This window comes from Geotrypetes seraphini, chromosome 2, assembly GCF_902459505.1.
Source record: "Geotrypetes seraphini chromosome 2, aGeoSer1.1, whole genome shotgun sequence".
NCBI classification, from domain to species: Eukaryota; Metazoa; Chordata; class Amphibia; order Gymnophiona; family Dermophiidae; genus Geotrypetes; species Geotrypetes seraphini.
In genome coordinates this window covers 447,672,308-447,697,700 of record NC_047085.1, presented here as the reverse complement: position 1 = coordinate 447,697,700, position 25,393 = coordinate 447,672,308, and the positions used below count along the sequence as shown (strand labels likewise).

The 25,393-nt window shown below is 42.4% G+C and overlaps 1 protein-coding gene across 4 annotated transcripts in view; it reads right to left on the bottom strand.

Moving 5' to 3' along the window:
• The window catches only part of ZEB1 (zinc finger E-box binding homeobox 1), a 266,389-nt gene that overhangs the window by 59,726 nt on the left and 181,270 nt on the right, over window positions 1-25,393 (bottom strand). For all 4 annotated transcript variants that reach the window (XM_033931481.1, XM_033931483.1, XM_033931482.1 and 1 more), the window contains 2 exons: window positions 9,085-9,287; window positions 3,202-3,307 (listed from right to left, as the gene is read on the bottom strand). In XM_033931481.1, the coding sequence (XP_033787372.1) occupies window positions 3,202-3,307; window positions 9,085-9,287 (309 nt within the window). The remainder of the gene's footprint in view (window positions 1-3,201; window positions 3,308-9,084; window positions 9,288-25,393) is intronic.

The following is a 25,393-nucleotide window of genomic DNA, read 5'->3' as shown; positions in this document are numbered from 1 at the left end:
TTCGTAGAAGAGGGGGTAAATGTCACATGTTCGGCAAGTTCAAAGTCTGAAGTTTCCAACAGAGTAGATACATCCAAAGGTTATACAGGCTGAACAGCTGTGAATCTTCTCAACCCTTCTTTGATTAGAAATATAATAAATCTTAGTAATAGGCAGAATCTTATCAGATAAAACATTCAAAGTTCTTTTAAGCATCTCAGAAATTATTCCTTTAATGAAATATAAGATAAATAAGGAGCATTTAAAATCCTCCAGTTACAACAAGCTGATGTTGCATTTTCTAAGATCTTCATCTTGTTTAAAAAAAACAAAACACCCAACGATTTTAGCTAATGCAGAATCTACTGACTTCAGATTTGTAATAGATTTGTCTACCTGTATTATTTTCCCATCTAATAAGGTATTTTTGTTTCATTATACTCTCCTCCAATTCTTTCACAGCTAAACCCATTGGAGCGTTTTGCAAGGTCAATATCTTAAATAAATTAAAAATGACTTGCCAGATGGTCTCAAGAATAAACATTTTGGGACAAGGGGAATAAAAATTCTGGTATATCCTTAGCTGTTTTAGAAGCAGAATAAATAGTCTCAGATTCCATATTCCCCACAGTAGTCACAGAGGAAAATAAAACTAGGTCGCTCCTCTCCCACCAGCAACATATCACCATCAGCTAAATCGCTTGGCATGAGATTGCTGTTCCATTGTTTCTCCTCTGAATGACTTGAAGACATCTCCAGATGCATCGAGCCAGCAGGGCTCACCTTCAGGCCTACAAAGTGGATGCAGGGGAGGGATCCTACACTCCAGGCTCATGAAGTGCTCTGCCCCAGATTCCACTGGTCCACCTGTCCCTGGTGTCTATATCATTAAGACCTCACCAAGAACTTCTCCCTGACATAGACATTGAACATAGTAATATTATGGCGCCAGAAGGTAAAACCCTTGTCTTGCCCTTCCTTTTGACTATTATAGAAAGTATTTAAAAAAGGAAGAGTCGGCATTTTAGGCAACCTAGCACCTCCCTAGTTTCCACAATGTTATGATTTTGGGATTGTTTAGTTTATTTGTTTACATCGCAGAATGCAATACATACATTTGTATCTCCCTCAGGTTATTATGAGTACTGCCATAACATTCTTAGGGAACTGATAAAATGAAGAATGTTTAATATCTGTCCTGAGCTCAGCTTCCTTTTCTAATTGAAGTTGAACAGCTTCTGCCATTACTATCATAAAATTAGTGAAGGAGAGGCGTCTGAAGAATCCTGTTTAAGACTTCTAATCAGAAAAGTCTCCATTCAAACATAACTTCAAGAGCCCTTAGACTCTAACCTACAAAACTGTGCCAATTAAGTAGTCCAGATTCTTAGAGTAGGGCCTAAGAATCTGCTACATCCCAATGCCTGGAGGAAGCACTCTGCGTCCATGCATAAGTGCTGCTTGCATTGATACCGATGCCCCTCAGAGCAATGAAATCAGTTATGGAACACTAAAATTCTTCAGGCATGGTTCTAGATCAGGGGTGGGCAATGACAGCCGGAATCCTGTTGGGTTTTTAGGCTTTCCCCAATGAATATGCATGAGATCCATTTGCATACAATGGGAGGCAGTGCATGCAAATAGATCTCATGCATATTCATCGGGGAAATCCTGAAAACCCAACTGGATTCCGGCCCTCATTGCCCATCTCTGTTCTAGATCCCTCTACATTGCTGCCGATGCTGGTACATAGACTCTGGCTATACAGTAGTCAAAAACTTCCTAGCTCCTCCTATTTGACGCCGCACTGAAAACTGCAAATGCCACATAGGAAATGTAAAATCTTCTTGAGTCACTTAAGGAATATTGCTAGCATTGAACTAAATCAGATATTCTTGCAATCCCACCAGGTATCCTTAGGAGGTCAACAGCTCTCTCTGCAGGGTTATTTAGAAGAATATACAGCCACCACAAGCATCAACCTGCTCTCAGCATCCCACTCAAGAGACTGTTGATAGCTCTTAGTCTTTGCTCAACAACTGCATGAACATTCTTTATGCTGATACTGAAATGGAATCCTTTGCTCTCATTGGGAGGGTGAAACTACATATTCTATTACCAAGTTTTTCCTAGTGCTTACTTCAAGGAGACATGCTGCTTCTTTGATGCCACTATACTATAAGCATCCTTTGGAGCTTCTGGCTACCAGTCTGGACTTAAAACTGAAGAGCTTCATACTTTCTTGCTGATTATGAAGACCTGATAGGTGCAACATCCAGATATAGAATGCAAGCATGATGAAAGTCAGTGACTTAACATATATGCATTAGGTGCACGTCTCATCAAGTTGCTGCCATTTCTTTAGGACATCTGTTTAAAAACAAATAGTCTCCGTAGCAAAGAACTCAATTTTGGAAAAACAAGGCCAAGTGATATACTGATATTAGAGAGGCCATGTAAAAAGAAAAACCCAAAAGATTGATAAAACCTCTAAATAAAAGGGGAAAAACAAGACAAACTGAAGCCAGACACAGGAAACTTTGGAAAAAACACTAGTCATTGACCAAAAGAGTTCATAATTCCAAGGCACTGTAGAAATAAAAACAACAACAACAAAGGAAGCCCTGCATGTCCACTACAATGCAGGATGTTTTGCTCATGTTCAGTAAAACATGCGACTGCACTACCCAGAGTACATCTCATAGCATCCACTTGTGAGGGCCATTATCCTTTTAGTTTCTGAAAAAAACTCCACAAATCTTTCTAATGCTTTTACTTTCTCACTACTCAAAATATTGATTCCTGTTAACTAAATCTTAACTTGTTTTGCTATTCGAGTTAAGATTTATAGAAATTGGAAATGAACATTTTGCTTGTGATACCATATAAAGGAGGTCATTTAACAGCAACATATTCTAATGTTAACTCACATTAATCACTGTTACGGCCTCTTTTACAAAGCCACGCTAGCGGCTACGCTAATGGCCCTGAAGCCCATAGAGATTTAAAAGGCTTTGGGGCTGTTGCCGCATGGCAGGCGCTAGCACGGCTTGGTAAAAAAGGCCGTTAGTATGTTAGTTGTCATTATTTGCCGTTAGTAAATGGCTCCCCAAAATGTCCTCGGTTTCTGAAATTTTCCCTCACTGAGCAACTAAGTTCATGTGGAAAATTAAGTACTATTTAGAAAATATGACTGCAGTACTTCTAGTAACAAATATTTACCACTGTGGATACGCAAGTGCTCCTTGAGATGGTGTTTGTACTTGAAAGCCTTTCCACATTCAGTGCATTTGAACTTACGATTGCCACCAGATGAGGTCACATGCCTCTGGGGGAAGGGGAAAAAAAGAAAAAAAATAGTATCATCCCCTACCCTTTATTCATTCAGCTCAGGGATTCAACATAACTAAAATTCAGATTATAAATGCTATCACAGGCTACTAGAAGTCTTATTACAGATCATGCAATTTAAAAACTAAATGTATTCTACTCTAAATTGGTAAAGTTAGTTTCATCAAAAACATAATACACATTCATAGCTCACACTGACCCAGAGAATAGATTCTTAAAGATGATCTGTTCCTCTATTAGATAAGAAGCTGTTCACCTATATTGTAAATCTAACCTGGGATTTATTTATGAGTCGCGCTATGCCTAAAGAAGTTCAAGGTGATTTACAGTGCAGGTTAAGGAGAACAGTTTAGTACACAGCAAGAATGGATAGATATACATTACAGTACATGGAAGCACTAGAGATACAATTTTGCCAAAATATATTAAATATGACTTAAATATTTCTTTGAAAACAGAACACTACATTAGTCTGAACAGTTTTAAAAAGGGTATTTATAAACAGATGTTTGAGTTGGGCTAATATTAGGAACAATTTAGGAACGTAAGATTTGATGAGTCAGAATTCTCATGTTATATCGAATATGAAAAGTGTTTGGGTGGGTGGGGGGAAATTACAGGGGACTGCTTTGATACTACAATTATGAAAAACGGGAAAGAAAATGAATTGAACAGAAAACTCCAGATATGACCATATTGTATATATGTCTTAAAAATATATTTTCACTAATGTAACTGTAATCTGCCTTGAAGATTAAGATCAAATTAAATGAATGACAACACTTGTGCTGAGAAGCCACACCTTCATGCAACAAAAAGCATTATGCAGTTTGCTCAACTTACCTTTTGCAAATTTAACTTTATCTACATTCTCTCTTCACAACACACTCGGCACCTTAATCTAATACCTAAATTAATAAGTAGCTCAGGAAGAAGTGATAAAATCAAAAACTGGCCCCTCCATAAACATTCATTTGCAGCCACAGTCACAAAAGCCCCAAAGTGGAAGCAAACTAGGCTTAAACATCACATAGGAGCCACCACTGGAATGCCTGGTGAAGCCCATCCAATCAATTATCAAAATTCTCAAGGATGTGCAACACTGACTAGACCGACTGTTGGCTAAACAGCTATAGTCCAGGGCTCTGCTGTTTTAGGACATATGGGGTTAAGATTGATCTTTCCTTAAGGAAAGATGGAGCATAGAAGCACAATGAATAGTTCATGCTCAGTGCCCTATGAGAACAGAAGTATGTGTCAACAAGGGGAATGGAAAAGATGTCTGGCTAACCTAAGTTCTTGGTTCCCCAATGGCTGGGGTCAGGGCCGGATTACAGGGTAGGCCAAGTAGGCACGGGCCTAAGGCCCAAAATGGTCAGGGGGCCCGCCAGTGCGGTGCTTTAGGGGAGTGTTCTTTCAACTGCCAGTCTACAGAAATTTCATGCAGGTTCATGCAGGGCCAGTGAGATCAGGGGGGCCTGATGAGCTCCAATGTTTTGCTCCTGCCGGTCCATGCAGGGCTGGCAAGATCAGGGGGGCCCGATGAGCTCCGATGTTTTGCCTCCAAAAGTGGCTTTCTCCCCTTACCTCCGATCCCTCCTAGCAGCTCTCAGTACTTACCTGCAGCAGCGATTCACTTAGGCAGCCTTGGGGCTTTTGCTGAGTGGCGGCCCGCTCTGATGATGCAACTTCCTCTTTCCTTAGAGGCGGTGCGACCCATCAAAGGACCCAAGGCTGCCTAAGTGAATCGCTGCTGCAGGCAAGTACTGAGAGCTGCTGGGAGGGGAGCGAAGGGAAGGGGAGGAAGCCATTGTTGGAGGCTGGAAAGTTGTTGGATAAAGGGAGAGCTGCTACTAGACCTGGAGGGAGCGAGGGAGAAGAAGAGATGCTGCTGGGAGGGGAGGAGGGAAAGGGAAGGGAGCTACTGATGGATAGGGGGAGGAGGGAAGGGAGAATGGGTACTGCTGGACAGTGGAGGAGGAAAAAAGGAAGGAAACAGCTGCAGGGAGATTAGAGGAGGGGAAGGGGTCAGGGTGGAATGCAGAGATCAGATGAGGGAAAGTGGAGAGAGAAGAATGAGAAAGTAGAGAGCAATTGAAGCTTGGAAAGGGGTTAGCAGAGAAATAAAGAGAGAGGGCCGAAGATGCTAGATCTGGTGTAGGAGAGATAAAAATGAAGAGAGCAGTGAAGCTGGAATGAATCATGTAAATAGGAGAGAGGGAGCACAGGCTAGATGGAAAGGGGAGAGTGCTGCTGCCGAGAAGTTTGTCAGTCGTCTTGCAGTGGGAGGGTTGGCGGGGTTCGCATGGGAGAGAGAGATAGGAGGGTCTGAGCTAAATGTTCCTTTTCAGAAGGGCCCCAAAACGGCAGCCGTTCTCACATGTCGGGGCCCCTCTGAAAAGGAACATTTGGGCTACTGGGGGAGGGTGGGGCGGGTGGAGGATAAGCAGCCTAGGTGCTCCAAGGACTGGCATAATTAACTTCTTCAGGCAGCAACAGCATTTACAATTCGATGCAGTTGCTGGCTTCAGGCCTTCTTCTCTGCTGGGTCCTGCCTACTTCCTGTTTCCATGAAGGCAGGACCCAATAGAAAAGGTCTGAAGCTGGCAACAGCAGCGAATTGTGAATGCACTTGCTGCCCGAAGAAGTTCATGACGCCAGGTCTTGGAGCACCTGCTTAGGAGCTGCACTGCCGACCAGGGACAGGGTGACAGAAGGAGGAAAGGGAGAGTAGAGGGGGAGAGAATTGCTGCACCTAACTGAAGGAAGGAAGATGAGGAAGGGAGGGAAAGGAAGGAATGAAAGGAGATGCCAGGGCTTGGAGGGAAGGGAGGAAGGAAGAGATGCCAGGGCATGGAGGGAAGGAGGAAGATATGCCAGACCAAGAGAAAAGGAAGGGGGAAAGGAAGAAGGAGATGTCAGAGCATGGAGGGGAGCTAGAGATGGAAGGAAAGGAGATGCCAGGGAATCAGGGAAGGAAAGGAGACAGATGCCAGACCGTGAGGTGGGAAGGAAATAAAGGAGATGCCAGAGCATAGGGGAGGAAATAGTTCCACAGAGAGAAAAATGGAGAGGTGGCAGAGCTGAAAACAATCATGTACAAAGGAGAGAAGAGGCACAGGATAGACAGTTTATGGAAGGTGCATAGAAAGAGGGAAGATGCCATAAGGAATGGGGAGAGGGCGGACAGTGGAAGGAAGTGGCAGAGAGAGAGGGCAGACAGTGGATGGAAGGGGCTGATGCTGCACAGAAGACAGAGAGAGGATAGATGCTGGCTAGAAAGAAGAGAGTGAAGACAAAATGATTAAAGCAGAAATAACAAAAGGTAGAAAAAAATTTTTTTTTGTTGCTTTAGAATAAAATAATATTGTAGTTGTATTGATAAAACTTTTATAAACAGAAAATAAGGTAATCTTTTTATTGGACTAATTTTAATACATTTTTTACTAACTTTTAGAGACCAAAGCTCCCTTTCTCAAGTCAGGATAGTATAATGTAACAGCAATATACTATATTGATCTGAAGGCAGGCTATGCAAGTTTCAAGTTTATTTATTACTTGATTAATCGCCTATTCCAAATTCTAACCGATGTACAAATCAGCAAAATACATATTTAAAATATACATGAAATAAACATACATAATTAATAAAGGGATAAGTTTTTTTTTTTAAATAATAATAAACTGATTAACGCAATATCTGACACAATAGGGAAGGCAGGAAAGAAATACAATCTTAGAAAGAGTCAACAATTAAAGGTTAAGCACAACAGGATTGGAAAGACAACTAAATAGGTAAGTTAACAATAAACAAAAGAGCAGTTGACAATTCAATTAAATATTGAATGCATCTTTAAAAAGAAAACTCTTAAGTTTGCTCTTAAACTTATCCAAGTTCTTCTCCTCTCTTAAGTATAGCGGGAGTGAGTTCCAAGTCTGAGGCGCTGTAATAGTAAAAATAAATTGCCTTCGAGTATTAATAACTTTAAGAGAGGGGATGACCAATAAATGTTGGTCATTTGATCTCAGTAATTTAGAAGAATTATAAGGTATCAGTGCTTTATAAATAAAAGCTGGAGTTTTAAATAATAGAGATTTAAATGTAAGTAAACATAATTTATATAGAATACGATGAGACACAGGAAGCCAATGAGCGTTTTGAAGTAAGGGAGTTACATGGTCAAACTTCTTTACTCCCATAATTAATTTAATAGAGGCATTCTGATTATCTGCAGCCGCCTAATTTCTTTTTGAGCCATTCCCTTAAATAACGCATTGCAATAATCAATTTTTGAGATAATCATTGAATGAATTAATATATTCAATGATTTTGGACATAAAAATTTGGATATTGCGCGTATTTGGCGAAATCTAAAAAAGGTAGCTTTAACCACATAACTAACGTGGTCATGCCCCATGAAAATTAATTGAAAAATGGATTAGTCCAAAAAAATGGTATATTCTTATTTTCAATTTTTGTTTTATTTCTATTTGTTAATTTGTAAAGTGGCGATTGTCAGTATTTTTAAATTTACATCTGCTATATTTATATTTTGCAGAGTATTAGGGGGCTATGTGTCATTGTTGCTCTGGTGTTTCACTGTATACAGTTTGGCTTCTTGGCGGTTCAGTTTAACCTTTATCTACATATTTCTATTTTTAGTTTGTGATTACTTATTCCATACTGGGTGAGGGTGCATCTGTGTTCTGTGTGTATGAAAGACATGGTTTTCTGTTAGCGTTGACTAGCCTTGTTTGGCGAAATGCATCGGGCATGGTTCTTGGGAGCACCTTGAATAAACCTGATTTGAATCTCCTTATTGTCTGCCGATCTTCCTTTGTTTCATGTTGGATTTTTTGGTGGACTGCTTGCCTTGTTTTGTTAAAGTTAACATACATGGAGTGGAATGTACTAGAGCAGTGGTCTCAAACTCGTGGTCCGGGGACCACATGCGGCCCTCCAGGTACTATTTTGAGGCCGTTGGTATGTTTAGCATAATCACAAAAGTAAAATAAAACAGTTTCTTGATCATATGTTGCTTTAGCTATAAATTACAATATTATTATTAAGACTTAGCCAAAAGGAAAGATTTATAAACTATAAAGAGTTTTACTTCATGCAAAATTGTAATTTCTCTAATAAGACATTAACTGTTTTTTTCTGTGGCCCTCCAAGTACCTACAAATCTAAAATGTGGCCCTGCAAAGGGTTTGAGTTTGAGACCACTGTACTAGAGGAGTTACAGATTTGGTTGTTTATATATACATATGGGTTACAGTTGTTTGACGTAGAGTGAGGCAGTTGAGAGGCGTTGTAAACTTGGTTATTAATATAGACTTATATTTTGGATAGTATTACTGCTTTACAATATATTTGAACACTTTTATATATGTATGGAAAGGGTTCAGAGTTAAAGTCCTGGGTAAGTAGGTGGGAAAGGAAGGAAAGGGGATTTGTTCAGAGATGTTTGGGGGTTGCATAGAAGAAAAACTGTGCACTGGTACGCTAATCTTTGTTTTGAATTGAATAATAAAAAAAAGAAGTACAAGTGGAAATAAAGAAATAAATAAGAAAACAGATAAATGGGGCGTGGCATGGGCAGGGGGTCCAGTGTACTTGTGTGTCTAGGGGCCCTTGAAGAATTAATCCTGCCCTAGCTGGGATATCAGAGCCAAGGATATCACACTCTGGAATGATAATATACTGCAGTATATGTTATTCAGAAACACAATTAAAGAAACATTGTCACTTACTTGATCTCTTCCTGACTTATGTGATGTCATGTGACGCTCCAGCTGTGTTCTATATGTAAATGTATAACTACACATAGAGCAACTAAAATTATCTTCATTTTTTTCATGACGATATTTAATATGTTCTTTTAGAGAGGTAAAGCGTTTGTATCCTCTATCACAATAAGGGCATGTAAGAAGTTGAGAAAATGCATCTGGTGTTCCTGAAAAAGGAAAAACACTTACAGTTAGAAGAAAGGAAGCCAGAGATCTAAATCATCTAAAAATAAATCAAAGGCCAACAACAGATAGAACAAAAGAACAAAATCTAATGCCCACCGCCAACTACAATACATGATTGTGTGAATTGCTTATTTTGGCCCAGTTTGGTAGAATAAGATTTCTTAAGCAAATTTGCTGCTATCTCATAGGAAAGTTAAAATATAGCTTTTTAATTTGATTGTGAGTGCCTTGGATCCAATTGGGGAAGGTGGTAGTGGTGGTGTGTGTGTGGGGGGGTTAGAACCATCAAACTCGAGCTTAGTGCACTAATTATTGTGATACAATTAAATTCTTGATTTGATAATTGAATTTTTTTTTGAAGTTATCTTTTTTTGCATTATTGTTTTACTTTCATTTGCCCTGCGTGCTATATAGTACAGCATGTACTCAAATTTTAAAACAAAAGCAAGCGATCACCACTCTAATAGGTAAGAGTGTATTTCTGAGGTGCACATGTAGAAAAGACATATGTTGAATAAGTTTGCATCTAGCTTAGTAAGATTCCCAGTTCAGTTGTTTACACCATTACAACATCAGAACTTCCACCCCAATTTCCAACTGTCATACTTCTTTGCTATATGCAATTCCATCATACTAATTACCACCATTATTTTTCTGGCTAACCAAGATTAAGAAAAATCCTTCTGTTTAAGTCTCAAATACATGTGGAGGGGCATAATAAAAAAACAAAACAAAACCCGTCTAAGTCCCCTTTTGGCCTAAGGTCCTAAACGTTGAAAGTAGAAGCAGGGAAAATGTCCATAATCAAAAAAAACCATCCAAAAGGAGTTAAAAAAAAAATAATGGCCTGCCTCTACGTTCAGCTGTTTAAACGCCCAGACCACCACTACATCTACACTAACAACATATAATCAACCTTAAAAAAGCCTAACTCCCAAAACAAGGGCTTTTAGGCGAAGGGGACCAGTCCTTCACCTAAAAGCTGGATTCTGTAAACGGTGTATGTCAAATACAACACTGGTTACAGAATCCACCCCCCCCCCCCCGACAACGATCTGGGCAGGAGGGAGCTCAACCCCTCCTGCCCCGCAACACCCTCCTCCCAACATTGATCTGGGCAGGAGGGAGCCCGAGCCCTCCTACCCAGTGACACCCCCCCTCGATAAGATCAGGCAGGAGGGAGCTCAACCCCTCCTGCCCCATGACACCCTTCCCCCCAGACAACGATCCGGGCAGGAGGGAGCCCAACCCTCCTGCCCAGGCGACCTCCCCTTACACGATTGGGCAGGAGGGAGCTCAACCCCTCCTGCCCGGCGACACTCCCCCTCTTTACACGATCAGGCAGGAGGGAGCTCAACCCCTCCTGCCCAGGCGACTCCCCTACCCCCATACCCTCACTAAGATCTGGGCAGGAGGGATCCCAGGCCCTCCTGCCCCGACATAGCCCCCCCGAACCTCCGATCAGCCCGCCGAAAACCTCCTTCCACCCACCGGCGAGACTCCCCCGCCGACCCCGTGACACCCCCCCAGTACCTGAAAAAAGTTGTCCGGATGGACAGGTCCCAAGCCTGTCCATCAGGCCCACCATCCTCAGAATGGCGGGCCTTAGGGCCTGATTGGCCCAGGTGCCTCAAACCCTGCCCACAGGTGGGGCCTGAGGCACCTGGGCCAACCGGAATCGGCCCAGTAGCCTTAGGCCCCTCCTGTGGGTGGGGCCTTAGGCACATGGGCCCAACCCTCCTGCACGGATTGTTGTCGGGGTGGGGGGAGGGGGTGTCACGGGGCAGGAGGGGATGAGCTCCCTCCTGCCCAGATCGTGTCGGGGGGAGGGCTGATCACTGCAGGAGAGATGGCTCATCTCTCCTGCCACGATGGTGATCGCCCATCCCCCCTCCAAACCATGGCATTTCGGGGTGAGGATCGCCGGCAGGGGAGATGCCCTGCCGCGATGCTCACCCCAAAGTGCCACAGTTCGGAGGGGGGTGGGCGATCACTATCGCGGCAGGAGAGATGAGCCATCTCTCCTGCAGCGATAGTTGCAGTAGGCAGGTTGCTGTGGCCGCTGAGCTGCAGTGATCAGCTCAGCGGCCCCTTTTTTGGCACTTATACCTGTTTTGACTTGGTCTAAGTCAAAACGTATAAGTGCCGACTAGGCAACCTGCATAAACTTTTGATTATACCTGTTGTATGCCTACGTCTAGGTCATCCCACCTCCGCCCTTTCCCCTCCTCTAAAAACGCCTCTTTTTGCTCTATGCATTTAGAGGCAGGGGAAAGGCCTAACCTGGTTTTAGATACGTCTAAAACCAGCTTTGATTATGGTTTCTTGGACGATCAGGCTTTTTGATCGTCCAAGTACCCATTTAGGCCACTTTTTAGACTTTTTTTATTTTTATTTTTTTATTATGAGCCCCATAGTATTTAAAATTAGAATACATTACAAATGCATTTGTGTTAAAGCTAAATGAGGATGATTGTGTATTAACTAAGTCCTTTGTATTTTAAAGACAGTTTTGAAGACTTGGTAGAACATATGTGCTTGTATCCTTCCTGCCCGATTTAGGCTTACGGTACCTCAGTTCCGTAATCAAGCTAAGAAGCCAATTAGGGGAGATGGGTGGGTTGTGAGAATATCTGCCTGCTGTCCCTGGATAACACCTGTTACAGTAAGAGACTGTGCTTTATCCTAGGACAAGCAGGCAGCATATATTCACACATTTAGGACTCCCTAGCTTACTACAATGGGATGGAGGGAGTGCTTGGCCAAAGTAACCATCCCGTCTGGAAAGGATTCCAGATAGTAGTGAGATGTGAACGTGTGAACTGAGGACCAAGTAGCTGTTTTACAGATTTCATCTATGGGAGTGGAATGCAAGAAAGCAACTAAAGCTGTCATAGCTGGGACCTTATGCAGTTACACGATCCCTGAGCTGCAGCCCAGCCTGAGCACAGTAGAAGGCAACAAAGGCTGCCAACCATGTGGAATAAGTTCTCTTGGTTACAGGCTGGCCCAAACTGTGAGGATCTAAGAAGAGGAACAGTTGAGATGTTGTGTGTGGCTTAGCCTGGTGAAAGTGATAAACCACGACTCGTTTACAGTGTAAAGTATGAAGAACTATTTCTCCAGGGTAAGAATGAGGCTTGGGAAGAAACTGGATGCACAAATGATTGATTCCAATGAAATCCTGTGACTACATTCAGTAGGAATTCAGGATGGGAGCAGAGAAACTACCGTATCCTGGTAGAAAGCTTAAAAGGTGGGTCCAACACAAACACTTGATGCTCACTCACTCGACGTGCACGAGTGATGGGGATTAAGAAATATCACAGTAAAAGTGAGATAGGCAAAATGAGTAGAAATTGGCTGAAATGGAGGTTTCATCAGTCTGGTGAGAACAACAAGTTGATTGCTCATGCAACAGTAAGATCCCAAACCAGTGGAAACGGTTTGAGAGATGGTTAGATATTGAAAATTCCTTCATAATCCTGGGAACACAAGGATGAGCAATCAGAGAATTTTTGTTGACTGGCATGTGGAAAGCAATGATGGCACTAAGGTGAACTGTGACTGAAGTGGTTTTAAGACCAATTGCCCCTCTCAGTTCATTCCAAGCCTTATTCTGGAGTCACCAGAGATTTTGACTACACTCCCACAGGAAACCCATGGCACCATGATATGCCTTCCTGCCTGACATCAGCTCACTGGACCTGTAGTTTAGTAAGAAAGCTAAGAAGCCAACTAGGAGAGGTGGGCAGGTTGTGAGAATATATGCCTGCTGTCATAAGAACATAAGAATTGCCATACTGGGACAGACTGAAGGTCCATCAAGTCCAGTATCTGTTTCCAACAGTGGCCAACCCAGGTCCCAAATACCTAGCTAGATCCCAAGTAGTAAAACAGATTTTATGCTGCTTATCCTAGTTGATTTACCCAAGTCATCTTAATAATAGCCTATGGACTTCTCTTTTAGGAAATTATCTAAACCTCTTTTAAACCCTGCTAAGCTAACTGATTTCACTACACTCTTTGGCATGTTGTGTGAAGAAATATTTTCTTTGGTTTGTTTTAAATCTAGTACTTAGTAGCTTCAATGCATGGTCACTAGTCCTAGTATTTTTGGAAAGAGTAAACAAACGATTCACATCTACCTTTTCCATTCCCCTTAGCATTTTATAGACATCTATTATATCACCCCCGAGCCAGAGAACACCTGTTATAGGCAAGTATCTTTTCTTTCTCCAAAGACAAACAGGTATAATATTCTTACAGGTGTGACTTCCAAGCTGTTAGAATCATGACTCTGGAAAAGTAAGAAGGATATATGATACATGATCCAGGTGAAACCCAAAAAGGATTGATGGGAAAGTTGGAGCACAGAAGTAGATTTTGCAGAACTGCTTGCCTAAACTGTGTCTCTTCTTGAGTTTTGCTCTAAACAGTAGTGGGAAATGAAGGTGTGGATTGAGGGCGAAGTGGCCAGTTTGCAGATGTCAACAGATGGAAGGCGAAAAGAGGCTAGTAAAGTTGCTATAGCCCTTATACTGTAGGCTGTGACCCGGCTCTTTAGTGTCAGCTCAACCTTAGTATATGCAAAGTACCAAGAGAAACAGCTCTACTTGGCTAGTGGATTTCAACAGGAGCTTCACGTCTTTTAGAGTTGAAAGCTACAAAGAGCTGGTAAGATGTTCTTTGAGGTTTAGTCTGATCCATGTAGTAAGCTAGAGCATGTTTGCAGTTCAAAGTGTGTGTGTGTATGCACATCTAAACAAAACAATGGACTAGTTGAGATGGAATGCCGAGATGGATCGCTGAGACAACTTTAGGAAGGAACTTGGGATGTATCTGGAGGACTACTGTCATGGCAGAATCTTGTATAGGATGGATCTAATACAAGTGCTTGAAGTTCACAAGTCTGGCGTGCAGATGTTACAGGTATGAGAAAAAAACACTTTCCAAGTAAGATGTTTGAATCAGCAAGTCTTGAGTGGTTCAAAAGAAGACTTCATAACATAAGATCAGAGAGTACCACGTTAAGATCTCAGGCTACAGGAGGGGTTTTGATAAGTGATTTAGTATGGTAAAGGCCTTTTATGAACCTGGATACCAAGGAATGGCTTCTTATCCAATGAAGAGTAAAACACACTGGTAGCACTGATATGAACTTGAACTGAGTTAAGACTTTAGGCCTGATTTAGAGAGGTGAAGAAGGTAGTCCAGAACAGATGGAAGTAGACATGTGACAGGTTCAAGAGAATGTAGGGCACACCAGGCAGAGATTCTAGTCCATCTGAAGCAGTAACACTGGTATCTGTGATCTAATCTAATCTAGTATTTCTGAGTCGCGCTTTGCCCAACAGGTTCAAGGCAACTTACAATATAAAGAATTACAGAATGTATATGCTACACTATAGCAGTTTGAGAAGGGCAGAATTATGAATGGAGTAATAGGAAAGTGAGAATGGAGGTTCTATGACTGTACTGGTATAGCACTTGAGTAGAGTGTGGGATTTAGTGACATTAGGTATTTCCACTTAGTTGTCTATGGTGTATGCTTTCAAAGAAGAATGTTTTTAATTTTTTTCAGAATCTGTTGTAGAATGTTTCCATCGGGAGGTTTTTCCAAGTCTTGGTGCCAAGATATTTGAACAGCAAGGTAAATATGCGTTTGTATTTAACCCCTTTGGGAGACGGGAGAAGCAGTTGAAGCTATTTCAGTTTTCTGGTTGACATAGACCAGGAATTGACAAATAAGTTAATGAGCTGTTCAGCTGTTTTTGCGTATAAAATTTGGAACATTGTGCATGGTAGAATGAAGGTGATACCAGTTTTGGTATGTAGCTAGTGTAAGTTTTTATAGTAAGATGAGTGTGTCAATTTTTTTTTTTGTTTGAATATTAGTCTGACTGCCTTGTTTGAATCATCTGTAGTTTGTTCAGGAAAGTAGAGTTTAGACCCACATAGAGGGAGTTGCAATAAATCAACTGGTACAGTATAAGCATTTGCATTAGTATGGCAAAGTGGTGCTCTTGAAAAAAAGAGTTTGATAAGTCAGTCTTCTCATATTGTAGGTGGTTTTCTTCCTTAGGTTGGATACTTGAGATTCGTATGATAGGGTGGAGTTGAGTATGACTCCAAGAACCTTGGATGTTTTGTTGATATTCAGTATTGATCCTGAGATTAGAGTTACAGCAGGAGGAACCGTATGTCCAGTGTTATGAAACCATAGAGCTTTGGTTTTGTCTGTGATTAGTACGAGTTTGTTGTATATGGCCCACGTCTGATCTTTGACGGCCAGGAGAAGGAGAATTGGTAACATGATGATGCACCCTAGTCATAAGATCCCAAAGTTCGTTGATGCTTCAAAGAAAAAACTGGAGTCGGTACTTGCGGGTTGTATGTGTTGTGTTCAGCGCGGGCTAGTACCAAGGGATTTGATGTTAGCATCAGTGTCACATGCAACTTGAAAAATGTCACTAATATCCCTCTGGAAGAACTTCTTCAGTTGATTCCAGAAAGAGCGCACTGGTACCATTGGCTCATCTGCTGGTACCATCGATGCTGTCAAGGTTAACTCAATGTATCACATAGTCCTGTGATGTTGAACACCAGGAATAGAGGCACTGGTACCATATGTCATTAAGTCGGTATCGTATGTGTAGCAGAGTGTCGAAACGTCAATACCTGAAGAGGCAGCACTTTTCAGGATTGACAGTCTGTATTTAGAAATGATGGCGCCATCATAGGCATGCATTGAGAGAAACTGTCTATGATGCTGAGGAAGATCTTGATGTATGAAAAGGCACTGGTACCACATACTGCTAGCTGGTACCGAAAGTGCAACAGAAGTCTAAGCGTGGTTGCCTCAATAAGCGATGCACTTCAGAAATGAAGGACCACATCAAAGAACGATGATGTTGATGAAAGGATGCATCAAGAGACTCTGCTAGATATGCCAAGGATGCTATTCAATGTCAATGTCCACCGGTACCAATAGGAATCAGTACCACAGAAAAATCCAAGCTGCTGGAAATCCGACTCCAGGCCTAAAATTAAAAAAAAAAAGAATTTGTAGAAAGAAGAAAAAATATGTGGATAGTTTCTTGCTATTGTTTTTTCTCGTTATGCGTTTCAATTGTTTTTTAGCCCCAGACTCAGAATGAGCAGGACAGGTGGAGTAAAAAGAAGACTGAAAAGCCATTGACAATGTCGGCAGGAGCAAATCTGACATTTTGTAATCATAAACAGAAAATAAAATTATTTTTTTCTACTTTTTGTTGTCTGGTCATTATTCAAATCATGTTGGTCCCAGGCTCCGGTTATCTTCTGATAACTCGCTTGCTAGTGTCTCCTGCTCATTTGTCGTTTTCTTCTTTCTCCATGCTAACCATCCATCTTCCATCTCTGTCATCCCCTTCCATTTCCCTTCCCCGAAGGTCTGGGAAACTACAGACTGGTGAGTCTGACCTCGGTACCGGGAAAGATGATAGAGGGCGCTGATAAAAACTGACTTGGGCATAGGAAACAGAGAGTGGGGGTAAATGGACAATACTCAGACTGGAAGAGCGTCATTAGTGGGGTGCCGCAGGGCTCAGTGCTTGGACCTGTGCTTTTCAACATCTTTATAAATGATCTGGACATTGGTACGAGTGAGGTGATTAAATTTGCGGGTGATACGAAGATATTCAGAGTTGTGAAGACACAGGGAGACTGTGAAGATTTGCAACGTGACATAATCAAGCTCAAGAAATGGGCATTGAAATGGCAAATGAGGTTCAACGTGGATAAGTGAAAAGTGATGCATGTCGGTAACAAAAATCTCATGCACGAATACAGGATGTCCAGGGTGGTACTTGGAGAAACCTCCCAGGAAAGAGACTTGGGAGTTCTGATCGACAAGTTGATGAAGCCGCCGCGCAATGCGCAGCGGCGGTGAAAATGGCGAACAGAATGCTAGGAATGATAAAGAAGGGGATCACGAACAGAACGGAGAAGGTTATCATGTCACTGTACCGGACCATGGTGTGCCCTTACCTGGAGTACTGCATCCAGCACTGGTCGCCATACATGAAGAAGGACACGGTACTACTTGAAAGGGTCCAGAGAAGAGCGACTAAAATGGTTAAGGGGCCGGAGGAGTTGCCGTACTGGGCCTCTTCTCCCTTGAAAAGAAGAGACTGAGAGAGGACATGATCGAAATATTCAAAATACTGAAGGGAATAGACTTAGCAGATAAAGACAGATTGTTCACCCTCTCCAAGGTAGGGAGAACAAGAGGGCACTCTCTAAAGTTGAAAGGGGATAGATTCCGTACAAACGTAAGGAAGTTCTTCTTCATCCAGAGAGTGATAGAAAACTGGAACGCTCTTCCGGAGTCTGTTATAGGGGAAAACACCCTCCAGATATTCAAGACAAAGTTGGACAAGTTCCTGCTAAACTGGAACATACGTAGGTGAGGCTGGACTCATTTAGAGCACTGGTCTTTGACCTGGGGGCCGCCGCGTGAGCGGACTGCTGGGCACGATGGACCATTGGTCTGACCCAACAGCGGCAATTCTTATGTTCTTATGTTTCCTTTTTTCATCTCCATCCCTGCAGCTGCAGAGATGGACCCCACCATCCCCAGATCCACCATCTCTCCTTTTCTCAACTACCCTTTCATCCAGCATCTCTCCCTCCTTCCCCACCTCCCCAGGGTCCACCATCTATCCCTAACTATCCTCCTATCCAGTATCTCTATCCCCCCTCCACACCATCCCTTGTGTCCAACTTCTCTCCCTTTCTATTCTTTCCCTCCCTCCATCCCATTGTCCACCATCTTTCTCCCTCTCCTGTTTTTAGACCTATTATTTATTCCCCTCCCCAACCCTCAGTCCAGCATATGCACATCTCTTTGGACCCCTCCTTCCCTCTGTGTACTTCTACACTGCCCCCTCCTCTGTTACTGTGCTTCTCCCTTCCATCTCTCCCTCCAGCCCCCATTGGTCTGGCACCCATCTCCTTAAGAGTCTTCTCCCCTCTTTCTCCTACCCACTAACACGCAGCATCTGCTCCTCCCTCCCCTCTCTCTCCATTTCCTTCCAGCGTGTTCCCCTCTCTCTCTCCTACCCATTTCCATGCAGTGTGTTCCCCTCTCTCCCCATTTCCATGCAGTGTCTGTTCCTCTCGCCCCTCCCCCCTCTCTCTCCACTTCAATTCACAATCGCCGCCATCCGGGCATCTCCCTCCCTCCCTTCCCCTCACTTTTGTGGTGATTTTCATGTTTTTGGTTCTATCTCAGCTGCCTGAGCCTCTCATCAAGTCGCTTGTGGCTGCCTGAAACTTCTTCTCTGACGCAACGTCCTGTTTCCGTTTGCGTCAGAGGAGACGTTTCAAGCAGCCGCATGCGACTGGTTGAAACGCTCGTGCTGTGGGAGACAAGAAAAATGAAAATCGCCACGAAGGTGAGGGGAAGGGAGGGAGGGAGATGCCCGGATGGTGGGGATTGGGCGGGAGAGGGCTGCTAGACCATGCGAAGGATAGTGAATTGAAGTGGAGAGAGAGGGGGAGGGGCAAGAACTGCGGTGATCGAAAGGAAGCAATTTGTTTGCTCACTTCACTGCGGATACAAGGCCATTTACCGCTCCACTTTTTTTCTCTCCCCGTTTCGGCAGGTTACCCACAGCTAGCCGCAGATAACAGCCACCATGTCATTCTCTAAATCTGACAATTGTTTTACTAGATATTTGTGATAGATGGACACGTAAAATTGGTAGTGCACTACCCTGTTAAGCAGCACTGAAGATTGGAATATGCATTTAACAAAGGAATACAATGTTCTGTCCTCTCTTCTAGGAGAAGCAGAAGCATAAGAGTGTTAACTATATGAACATTTGAGGGAAGATTCCATAATGAGTGAATGGTGTTGAAACAGAGGTCTTTCAAATCCTGGACAAGTTTGTATTCTCTAGTGTCTATCTTTCTAGAAACAACTTGTACTGAAAAGGGAGTCTCCCAGTTTTTAAATAAAATATCTTTCATGACTGTGTAAATGTATTTTGATGCATTCATTTGGTGGAGTTTCAAAGTCAAGGAGCTCAAAGATCTCAGAACGAGGTTTCTTTTCTGTCTCCATTTTGATGGATAATGCCTGCCCCATTTGCCAGTTGAAGCCACTAAAAGATAGGTTTTCAGCATGCAGTAGGTGAGGAAGGATCAGAAAGTATACTGTAGAATTCAAATGCAGAGAAATCTGATAGTTCGAGAGAGATCAAGATCGAGAGATAACGGTACATGAAGAACTTATGTGCATGACAGAAGAGTGGGACTTGGGTGTGATTGTTTGTGATGATCTTAAGGTGGCCAAACAGGTAGAAAAGGTGACAGCAAATGCTAGAAGGATGCTACAGTGCATAGGGAGAGGTATGGCCAGTAAGAAAAAGCAGATATTGGTGCCCCTATATAGGACTCTGGTGAGATCTCATTTAGAATATTGTGTACAATTCTAGAAATGCATCTTCAAAAAGATATAATATTGATAAATAATGATAAAATATTGATGGGAGAAGATTCAAGATGGCGACAGAGCAAGTCGCATAGCAGGAAGCTCCTGCAACGCCGGCAAAATAACACTTATTTATTCACCTTTTCCTGTTATTTCTTTACCTTTTCCTGTTATTTCTTTATGGCGAAAAGAAGAGGAAAACAGAGAGGTGGACTTCCTGCCCTCTCTGCGACACCGCTAATGCACCAATCAGCAATAACCACCTATGCTGTCCCAGTTGTACGGGGCATTTGGCTGATCTCGACTTTGGACAGCGAAGTTTCGCTGAACCCAGCTGGTTTGTGAGTTCCCCCCATGCCCCGGGATGTTGTCAGGGATGCCGACAGCGCTACAGGAAGCGGCAGAGATGAATCTTACTCCACCAGCGCTGAATAGCTCACCCTTGACCCCAGAGACAGTGTTACCTTCGCTGGAATTCCAGCTTCGTTCTACAGCGACTGGGGGACCTAAAATTCAGCTAGGCCAGGGAGGTGAAAATTCTAAAGTGGACCCGATGGTTGCAAGTTCTTCAATGACTCTCTTCCTGAACCCGCTGAAAAATACACCAGTGATAGATATGGAGGCAATCTGGGAGGCTATTGAAAGCCTTCACAAGGTATGTTCCCACTTTATTTCTGCTTCACAAACCTCCTCAACTCAAATAACGAATTTAGACTTACAAATTCAACATCAGGACAAAAGAATGGACAAAGCTGAGAAGCAGGTCTCTGAGCTACAAAATTCCTCTAATTTACATTATAAGGATAAAACATTGTTAGTTAGGAAGATTGAGAACCTGGAGAATGCAAATAAGAATTTAAACCTAAGATTGATTAATTTTCCAGTCTCCAGACTATAATCACCAAAGGAACTATTTCAACAGTTTTTGTCTTCTGTTCTAAAGTATCCGGAGACAGTTATACCCCCATTACAGAAATTGTATTACTTAAATATTCCTAAAGGAAAACAGGACTTGGAACATCAAGCAGCAGAACTGAATATTACAGAAATTTTAGAATCATCACAATTTGAAATTTCTACGAGACTCGGGAATGATAAAGTCTGCTGAATGTACCAGCTCTACAGGGATCCCTGTCATGGCTCAACAGTCAGAGCACTCGCCCTGTAGTCATCAGTGTCCCAGGCTGGACCCGGTTCAAACCCCGCCTCCGCTAGAGAAATAATCACCTCCGAGACTCGGGAATGATAAAGTCTGCTGAATTTACTAGCTCTACAGGGACCCCTGTCGTGGCTCAACAGTCAGAGCACTCACCCTGTAGTCCCCAGGGTCCCACGCTGGACCCGGTTCAAACCCCTCCTCCGCAAGGGAAATTAAAGCTGGTTGTAAAAAAAAATAATCGCCTCCGAGCCTCAGCAATGATAAAGTCTTTTGAATTTACTAGCTCTACAGGGACCCCTGTCCTGGTTCAAAAGACAGAGCACTCCCCTGTAGTCCCCAGGTTCCCAGGCTGGACCCGGTTCAAACCCCGCCTCTGCTAACGGAAATTTCTACAATTTGTCTTTCTACAAGACAAAGAAGCTATTTATTCTTCATCCATTCTTTAGAGCCGAGAATGTTGAATTTTGGGGTAGTAAAGTAGCTATTTTTCCAGATGTTTCTAAGTGGATGCAGTCTCGGCGGAAAAAGTTTCTAATATTACGTCAATCTGTATTGAGTTTAGGAGCTACTTTCCAGCTGCGCTTTCCTTGTAAATGTATTAATTATCAAACTAAGAGATATGTTTTCTATGAACCAGATCAGTTACAATTTTTCTTGGAGGGCAAAGCTGCTTCTGTAGCCCCAAGATGCCAACTGATATCACTGTCCGGACTGATTAATATTTAATACAACTGATTATTGCTCTGTATATTATGTTTTTTTCTTTTCCTTGATATTCAACTACCCTTGACAGTGCTTGAATCTCTCTCCTTAGTAGAGGACTATTTTCATTGTACATTTATTATTATATGTAATATTTCCTTATTGGATGTTAATTTCCTTTTCAAAGGTGTTTTTCTTCTTTGATGTTAAATAAAGATAAATATTAAAGAAAAAAAAAGATAAAATATTGAAGAACTAAGGCCAGTACTGGGCAGACTTGCATGGTATGTGCCTGTATAAGGCCTTTTGGTTGAAGATGGGCTGGGGAGGGCTTCAATGGCTGGGAGGATGTAGATGGGCTGGAGTGAGCTTTGACGGAGACTTCAGTAATAGGAACCCAAGCACAGTACCGGGTAGAGCTTTGGATTCTTGCCCAGAAATAGCTAAGAATAATAAGAAGAAACAAAAAAAATTAAATTAAATCAGGTTGGGCAGACTGGATGGACCATTCAGGTCTTTATCTGCCGTCATCTACTAAGTTACTATGTATATAAACAGGATGGAGTCGGTCTAGAGCAAGGGTGCCCAAAAGGTCAATCATGATCGACCAGATCACTAAGGCAACGCGAGTCAATCGCAGAGCCCATCTCGCAATCAACTCGCGTTGCCTTTGCGTTCTGTTCTCCCTGCTTCCCCAACGCCAGGCCAGGCGCATATACGTGCCGGGCCCATAGCCTTCCCCACCCACCCCGGTCAATTCTGACGTCGGAGAGGAAGTTCCAGGCCATCCAGAATTGTCAGGGTGGGGGGTGGGAGAAAGCTTGTGGGCCCGGCGCTTGTACGCTTCTAAACTGGTGTCGTGGAAGCAGGGAGAAATTGGCGGTGGTGTCTTGGGGGGTCAGGGAGAGAGAAAGACAGAAAGAAAGAATGGGGGGCAGAAAGAGAGAAAGTAAGACAGAAAGAAAGGGGGGCAGGGAGAGAGAAATAAAGACAGAAAGGGGGGCAGGGAGAGAGAAAGACAGAAAGAAAGAAAAGGGAGCAGGGAGAGAGAAAAAATAAGTTGTAATGAGGTCTGGAGGAGAGGAAGCATGCAGGAGGCAGAAAGAAAGACAGAAATAAATAAATATTGGATTTACAGTCAGAAGAAGGAAGTGCAACCAGAGACTCATGAAATCATCAGACAGCAAAGGTAGGAAAAATGATTTTATTTTAAACTAGCTGATGCCCCGGCGTTGCACGGGTATTTAATTATAGCAATAACACTGTAAATGGATTCAAAAAAGATACTTTATAGTGGTGAATGAAATTATTTTTTTACAGCTTAATAAAAAGTACAATATTCAAATTATAATGTGAAATATTTGACAAAATGAATACAATACAACTAACGCAAAACGTGATTATAAACAACATTTTTAGTTTCACCTCCAGGAGCAAGAATATATAAATTCTTGGGTGAACCCACCCTTGTGCAAGCAACATAGAGTTGTGGGCCGAGAGACCCCCAGAACATATCACCCCAGGTAGTGAGGGATCTGCATACCAAGTTTCGTTCAAATCGGTCAAGCTGTTTTTGAATTACTGTGAGAATGGCAGCTTTTTACATTTTTTCCATTGACATGAATGGGTGAAATCTAATTTTCTGTTTGTAGCTCCGCCCACGTGTGCAGGTGGGCCGCGAGACCCCCAGAACATATCACCCCAGGTAGTGAGGGATCTGCATACCAAGTTTCGTTCAAATTGGTCAAGCCGTTTTTGAATTACAGTGAGTATGGCAGCTTTTTACACTTTTTCCATTGACATGAATGGGTGAAATCTGATTTTCTGTTTGTAGCTCCGCCCACATGTGCAGGTGGGCCGCGAGACCCCCAAAACATATCACCCCAGGTAGTGAGGGATCTGCATACCAAGTTTCGTTCAAATCAGTCAAGCCGTTTTTGAATTACTGTGAGAATGGCAGCTTTTTACATTTTTTCCATTGACATGAATGGGTGAAATCTGATTTTGTTTGTAGCTCCGCCCACGTGTGCAGGTGGGCCGCGAGACCCCCAGAACATATCACCCCAGGTAGTGAGGGATCTGCATACCAAGTTTCATTCAAATCGGTCAAGCCGTTTTTGAATTACAGTGAGAATGGCAGCTTTTTACATTTTTTCCATTGACATGAATGGGTGAAATCTGATTTTATGTTTGTAGCTCCTCCCACGTGTGCAGGTGGGACGCGAGACCCCCAGAACATATCATCCCAGGTAGTGAGGGATCTGCATACCAAGTTTCGTTCAAATCGGTCAAGCCGTTTTTGAATTACTGTGAGAATGGCAGTTTTTTACATTTTTTCCATTGACATGAATGGGTGAAATCTGATTTTATGTTTGCAGCTCCGCCCACGTGTGCAGGTGGGCCGCGAGACCCCCAGAATATATCATCCCAGGTAGTGAGGGATCTGCATACCAAGTTTCGTTGAAATCGGTCAAGCCGTTTTTGCGTGATCGCGGCACATACACACACACATACATACCTCCGATTTTATATATATAAATTTAGTGATCAAAATGTGTCTGTTTTGAGAATTTATATCTGCTAGCTATATTTTGCACTATGGCCCGCTTTTACTAAACCACGATAGCGGCTTTTAGCACAGGGAGCCTATGAGGGTCAAGAGCAGCGCGGGGCATTCAGCGCAGTTCCCTGTGCTAAAAACAGCTATCGTGGTTTAGTAAAAGGGGAGGGTGCATATTTGTCTATTTTTGTATAGTTGTTACTGTGGTGACATTGCATATTTTAAAGTCATCTGCTTTGACCTCTTTGAAAACCCCCCTGAATATAAATGATAATTAACATTTTCTCTGCGTACAGTGTGCTTTATATTTTTTTTAAAATTTTATTGTTGGTAGATCATTTTGACTTGGTCATTTTAAAAGTAGCTTGCAAGCCAAAAAAGTGTTGGCACCCCTGGTCTAGAGGAGGGTTACTAAAATGGTCCTTGGTCTTCGTCATAAGATGTATGGAGACAGACTTAAAGAGCTCAGAATATATACTTTGGAAGAGAGATGGAAGAGGGGAGATATGATAGAGATGTTTAAATACCTACATATCATAAGTGCACATGAGGAGAGTCTCTTTCATTCAAAAGGAAGCTCTGGAATGAGAGGGCATAATATGAGTCTAAGAAAATACATTTTACAGAAAGGATGGTAGATGCATAGACTGTGACTTCAAGAACGCCTGGGACAGGTATGTGGGATCTCTTAGGAAGAGGAAGAGATAGTGGATGGGCAGACTGGTTAGGCATTTGGCCTTTATCTGCCACCATATTTCTATGTTTCTATGATTCCTCCTTATTTGCTTTTCCATAAGGAATTGAAGACTTGTTTATTTAGAAAGTTTCATCTGCAGTCACATAATGCCAAGAATTGTGCACTGTGAACCCCCCCAAAAAAAACCACACACCAAAATGTTTTTGTCTGCCGATTCTTATGAAATTTAGTATTGTGTCTGAATGAAGTTGATGTAAAATGTAAATATTTCTCACTGTACAACATTACCTTGTGAAAATGAATTGTTGGTATGTGATACGCAGAAACACTACCTTGTGAAAATGGAAGATTAGGTTTTTACTTTTGATAATCTTCTGTTAGTCCCTGTAGGATTCCATAGAAAGTCAATCCCTTCCCACAATCTGGGAGATGCAGAAATTCAAACACTTTTCTGAGCATGTGTTCCTCCTAGCTTAGAGTTAAAGCTCT